Raw genomic sequence first — 6,679 nt, 5'->3', positions numbered from 1 at the left:
CAAGCATAAAGCAACACTCAAACCAGTAGCCGCAAACGACTCTCCACGGCAGAACTTGGTAGAATCAGATTCTATCAACCGCAAGGAAGATATGGCTGATGGGTCTTTTATGGTGGATGGGAGTGGCCACAAAAGGCCTGCGGCTGAGCTCCAATTAAGCAACTTGCAGCAAGGGAAAACTGACATTTAACCCTTGCTGCGCCAACAGAAAACAAAATACATTTAATATTTTCCTTGACAGTAGGGAGAAAGCTCAAATAGCAGAACCATCACAAATCACTCCACAGCGAGAGAAAATCATGACGGGTAGGCTACTGTTCAAGAGCAGAGAGTGCACAGAAGCATCAGGTGATTCTGTACTTATACAACCTTGATGATACCTCAGAGACGTGGGGCTTGTCATTTACCACTTGTAACTCATTGTGATATACTGTATGATCAAAACTTTGACCTCAATGGTTAAAGCAAAACAGGTCAGGCAGACCTAAGTTTTGCCTCTGAACTTTCATTTAGTGATCACTGTATTAATCACATTCATTGGGTTGTATGATGACTTAAGCCCGCTTTACACGCTGCAATGTATCTTACAATGTGTTGGCGGGGTCACGTCGTAAGTGACGCACATCCGGCATTGTAAGTTACATTGCAGTGTGTAACTGCTACGTGCGATTGCGATTGAACGGTAAAACGTTCATCGCATGCATGTCGTTCATTCCTCATGAATTGAACGTCAGATTGTTCATCGTACCCGGGGTAGCACACATTGCAGTGTGTGACACCCCGGGAACGATGAACAGATCTTACCTACGTCCTGCGGCTCCCGGCCGGTAATGCGGAAGGAAGGAGGTGGGCGGGATGTTTATGTCCCGCTCAGCTCCGCCCCTCCGCTTCTATTGGCCGGCTGCTGCTTGACGTCGATGTGACGCCGAACGTCCCTCCCACTCCAGGAAGTGGACGTTCGCCGCCCACATTGAGGTCGTATGGAAGGTAAGTATGTGTGACGGGGGTTAATCGTTTGTGCGGCACGTTCAACAAAATTGAACGTGCCACACATACGATGGGGGAGTTGCAAATTGCATACGATATCGTATGCGAAATTGCAACGTGTAAAGCAGGCTTTAGTGGTTAGCACTGTTGTTTTGCTGAGCTAGGGTCTTGGGTTCAAATCCCACCAAGGACAACATCTGTACTGTGGTCTCCTCCAACACTCTAAAGATATACTGATAAAGCATTTAGTTTGAGGACAATGATGATGATGTCTGTAATGTGCTGTGAGCAAGTAAAGTAATAATTCATTAGGCTACAGTATCTTAGGGATCAAACTTCTAAGCACCCTGTAGTGTGTTTAGAGCAATGCTATAGTTATTCCTGGAGCAAAGATGTACAAATTTAACAATTTAGATGTGATTAAACACCATTGTCATAGTTGTTTTGGAGATTTTATTAGATGTCTATCATCCAAAATATCAAAGTATGGAGTCTCCTCTTGATGTCCTAATAATGAGAACAAGCCATAGAAGATAGGTAGGCAAACAGTTCAGTAGGTAAGCTTTAAATTAGCAGTGACATCATCATTATAATAATAGTAATAATAATACATCTTTACAACTTTTTTTTACAATGTTTCACCACCAGGACTCTCCTTGAATATACATTAGACAAATGGTCGGTAAAAGTGAACACACTTTATTCATTGACAGTGCGGCATGGATCTCAAATCTCCTATAATGCAGCATGATACATTCTCACCTCCAACCAAAACAATGCCTTAAAGTCTCCTTGAAGGATTAACACTTTCTTGTAATAAAGATAGTTGCTTGTTAGGGATGTAACAATGTTGGGTCATATAGTATATACTTTCTGTGTGCTCATAAGTTTACAGTTGATGGATTGATTAGCTGCATGAGCCCATGTTAAGGTCTAGGACATGGATATGGAGTCATGAGGCAATCTTAATAATGTTTCCACAGTTTCCTACTTAGTTAAAATAAAATAGTTTGCCTTAAGTCCATCTGTACATAAGTAAATACTTTATTGTTCATCTGTTCTACTACTATTCCTGAACTTTACTACCATGACTGTTATGTTATCAGGACATCCTCTATAGAAGGACTGTAACACAATGCTTTTGGCTCCAAAGTGAGGTTCGTCCAGACGTTCTTTAATAAACCGGACAGCTTCCTCATTGCTGAAAGCGTCCCATAGCCCATCAGATGCCAGGATCATGAATTCTGGTTGGAGCTTGTCAAGGTCAAAGCTCAGGATATCAGGGTCTGATATGATGACATTCAGATTTTTCAAGGGATAATCACCCAAAGAACGAGACATTGCCAAAATTCCTTGAACTCTCCAAGAGCCATTGAAACTGATGAAACCACCTGGAAAGCAAAAACAATGAGACTATTATTCACTAATTGCATCACAATGGTGATTACATTTCAGAATGAACAAAGTAACTCATAATGTCAGGACGGCTTCCATCTGTCTACAGCAGGGGTGGGGAACCTTTTTACTGCCGGGGGCCATTTGGAATTTCCTACTAACCTTTGGGGGCCGCACAACATTATCAACCTGAAAAATAACCCTGCTATATTTGGTCAAACGATTAACTCACCCCTATTGTGGTGGCCGGAGCTGCTTCTCTTTGGTGCGATTGTAATGTTCGGTGATATTGATCATCTTGTTTCTCACAGCTGCTTTTCCAGGTTTGTCTCTGTCTGGAGATGCTGGGGGCATACACATCACAGGAGGGGCCAGGGCGCATAAATTACAGGAGACACTGGGAGTACACATCACAGGAGGGGCTGGGGCATATACATCACAGGAGGGGCTGGGGCATATACATCACAAGAGGGGCTGGGGCATATACATCACAGGAGGGGCTGAGGCATATACATCACAGAAGGGGCTGGGGCATATACATCACAGGAGGGGCTGGGGCATATACATCACAGGAGGGGCTGGGGCATATACATCACAGGAGGGGCTGGGGCATATACATCAGTAGGGGGCATGGACAGCCCTGGCGGTGGCACAGACATGACTGGGGACACGCACAGCACTGGGTGGCAGCACGCACTGCACTGGGTGGCAGCACGCACTGCACTGGGTGGCAGCACGCACTGCACTGGGTGGCAGCACGGACTGCACTGGGTGGCAGCATTAGGGAGACAGACAGGTCTGGGGGAACATAGACATCAATAGGAGAGCACGGACTGGGGAGCATAGAAAGCAGTGGGAGGGTACAGACAGCAGTAGCGAGTTAAGAGCACTGAGGGGTGGCACACAGCACTGGGGAGCATGGACAGCATAAGGGGGACACAGGCAGCACTCACCGTGGCATGGACAGCACTGGTGGCAGCATGGACAGCATTAGGTGGTGCGGACAGCACTGGTGGGGGGGCATAGACATCACCCAGGGGGTACAGACAGCACTAGGGGGGGCACGGACAGCAGTGAGGGGTTACACCACGCTGAGGGGGTACACAGCACTGGGGTGTACACAGCATTAGGGGGTACACACAGCACTAGGGGGTACACACAGCACCTGGGGGTACACAGCACTGGGGGGTACACACTGTACTAGGAGGTACACAGCATGAGGGGGTACACACAGCACGAGGGGGTACACAGCACGAGGGGGTACACAGCACGAGGGGGTACACAGCACGAGGGGGTACACACAGCATTAAGGGGTACACAGCATTAGGGGGTACACACAGCATTAAGGGGTACACACAGCATTAGGGGGTACTCGCTGCACTAGGTGGTACACACTGCACTAGGGGGCACATAGCACGAGGGGGTACACACAGCACTGGGGTGTACACAGCACTAGGGGGTACACACAGCACTAGGGGGTACACACAGCACCTGGGGGTACACAGCACTGGGGGGTACACACTGTACTAGGAGGTACACAGCATGAGGGGGTACACACAGCACGAGGGGGTACACACAGCACGAGGGGGTACACAGCACGAGGGGGTACACAGCATGAGGGGGTACACAGCATGAGGGGGTACACACAGCATTAAGGGGTACACACAGCATTAAGGGGTACACACAGCATTAGGGGGTACACACAGCATTAGGGGGTACTCACTGTACTAGGGGGTACACACTGTACTAGGGGGTACACACTGCACTAGGGGGTACATACAGCACAAGGGGGTACACACAGCACGAGGGGGTACACAGCACGAGGGGGTACACAGCACGAGGGGGTACACACAGCATTGGGGGGTACATACAGCATTGGGGGGTACACACAGTACGAGGGTGTACACAGCACTGAGGGGGGGGGGCAGCGATGGGTTGAGTACTCGCAGTGAGGGGGAGGGAGAGTCACACACACACACAGCACAGTTTCGGGAGGCTGGTAAACCTGCTGCAGCTCTTCTGTGTGACTTTATCGCAGCTTGCTGCTTACCCGCCCACCAGAGCACACAGGCTGGGGATAAGCCTAGAATGTATGGGCTGCAGTCAGGTCCTGGAAGTCAGGATCTGGAGAGAGCCCGTACATTCTAGCATCTACCCACAGGGCATCAGGCTGTGGGATTTAAAGGGCCGGCAGCCGGGAAAAGCGCGGCTGCCACCAAAGCACAATGGTCCCCGGGAATGTGCCCGGGGGCCGCATAAAAAGTCGTCACGGGCCGTATACGGCCCGCGGGCCGGAGGTTCCCCACCCCTGGTCTACAGTAATGAGCTATAAGGGAAAATCTGAGTCATTTATTAAATTTATTTTCCAATAAACTCAGCTAAATATTAAAGACAATACTGGCACTATCGTTATCCCGACACACGTGACTTCAATTTAAAGAAGAGGCACACCAAAGTTCAGATAAAGGACTAGAAAGTATCTGGGGTAAACGTAAAAATTGATAATCATCTTGGATTTCAAGTTTCCAGAAACTAAAAAATGGAGCGCAGTATACCTAGTTGTAAAAAGTAACACATACTATTTTACTTCTCCTATGTAAATCCAGTGTGTGTCTGAAATCTTATATCACTCTAAGTAGGCTGGAAGTTGAAGAAACACATGATGGCTCACGTGGTAAATGGAGATTGGCTTATCTCCTCGTATATTTTCCCTAGAAATAAGCTAAGCCTCCGTTTATTAAGTGAATAGTGAAATATTGTAATAGGATAGTAAGGGATCAGTTCTCAGAGTCTGTTTGTCATGGGCATGCTTTTCGTGGTGGCCTGATAGCTATAAAAATGGGCTTTCATCATAGACATGCTTAGTGCAAGGCACTCCATCAGCCAGATACCAGGGGTAGCCTTCACCCTTTAACCCCTGTACAGGAATCTAAACTTTTATGAGGCTACTGAGTAGGTTGCTGACCGATGGTGCAAGTTAATGGTAAGATGGGTCATCATGTGGGCAAGCGGGTGGTCAAAAATACGTGGTCGGAAAATGGGATAATCAAATAGCACTACAGGAGTAATAGAGCAGAGACATGGACCAAGTCTAATTGAACTAAATAACTGGTGAAGGGGAACAAATATACCTGATCTTAAATAGCTAGTGTGCTGCCCCCGTGCCAGCAGTCGGCGCTGCTCGGATCTGGGCCTTCAGGGGTGGTGGCTCGAGGGTCTCCGGACCCGGGGGTCTCGCGGACACACCGAATATATGGGGGGACATAGATGTACGGGCTAGGCGGTAGTAAGTTTGTGATGCCACCCACGGTGTGTGGTGAGGTGGTACACCACCGCTGCTGATGTGGGGCACCCGGGGGAGATGTTGTGCAGCAAGTTGTTAACCCCTCCGTGGGCAGGGATGGTGGCCCCGGGACTCGGTGACTCGGTGCAGGGGATAGCGACCGCAGGGAGTGTTGGTGTACTCACTGTTAATAAACCCCACATGTCTCTGGTAAACCAAGGTGATAGTGGCCGGTGCCGCGGCCGGTTGCGTTCGGGTCCCCCCCCCCAGCTGGTGGTCTCTATCCTTTTCCTGCACTGCTTGTGTAAGGTGGACTTTCCTAGTGTGAAACTCAGTGCTCCCAACAGGATGTGGCCTAAGGAGCCATGCCCGCAGATGCTGGCCTGTGGGATCTATGGGCCCTGGCGGTGACCTCTTATCCCTAATCGGTGGGCTGTTGTCTTCTATGAGGGACTTTGGGTGGGACAGGACCTCTAGTCCTGGCCTCAATCGGTTAATTAACCAGTTCCGCTTGGTTCCAGTCCTGGCTTCAGGGTCCGAGTACCCCCCTTTAAGCTACGGTTTCCGGGTCGGTTCCCTCGTGTCGGTACCGGCTGGCTACAACCCTGTCCCGGTCCACCTCGGTTCTGCCGAACCGTCTTCCCGTCTCCTGCTGACGGAGACCACTGTCTGCCTCCTAGCCAGTGGCACTAGGCCTCCTACCCTGGTACCGTTCAACTTGAACTTTACTGCTGGAGCTACACTTACACTTAACTCCAGCCCACACTCTTCTTCAAACTGAACTTCAGACTAATCTAAACTGATCTGCTGTTTTTCCCGCCTCAAGCTGTCTGGACTCCTGGGTCGGCGTGTCCCAACCACCTGGTCATGCCCACTGGTGTGTCTATCTTTCCCTAAGGGGGGGTGACTAGGGTTTCTGGTTGGCTGTGTGTTTCCTAGTGAGGGAATGGTGTAATGCTGGGGCCTATTTGTGACTACCTGGCCCTGTCAGGGTGTCACACTAGCAGTGCCATT

At 49.4% G+C, this 6,679-nt stretch overlaps 1 protein-coding gene across 1 annotated transcript in view; it reads right to left on the bottom strand.

Annotated features, from left to right (window-relative positions):
• Positions 1–1,426: 1,426 nt before the first annotated feature.
• Positions 1,427–6,679, bottom strand: part of PPM1L (protein phosphatase, Mg2+/Mn2+ dependent 1L) — a 346,350-nt gene continuing 341,097 nt past the window's right edge. The window contains exon 4 of the mRNA XM_075340665.1: positions 1,427–2,378. Coding sequence (XP_075196780.1) covers positions 2,032–2,378 — 347 coding nt within the window. The 3' untranslated portion in view covers positions 1,427–2,031. The remainder of the gene's footprint in view (positions 2,379–6,679) is intronic.

The sequence above is a fragment of the Anomaloglossus baeobatrachus genome, chromosome 3 (assembly GCF_048569485.1).
Source record: "Anomaloglossus baeobatrachus isolate aAnoBae1 chromosome 3, aAnoBae1.hap1, whole genome shotgun sequence".
Lineage (NCBI taxonomy): Eukaryota > Metazoa > Chordata > Amphibia > Anura > Aromobatidae > Anomaloglossus > Anomaloglossus baeobatrachus.
This window is presented reverse-complemented; position numbering and strand designations above follow the sequence as displayed.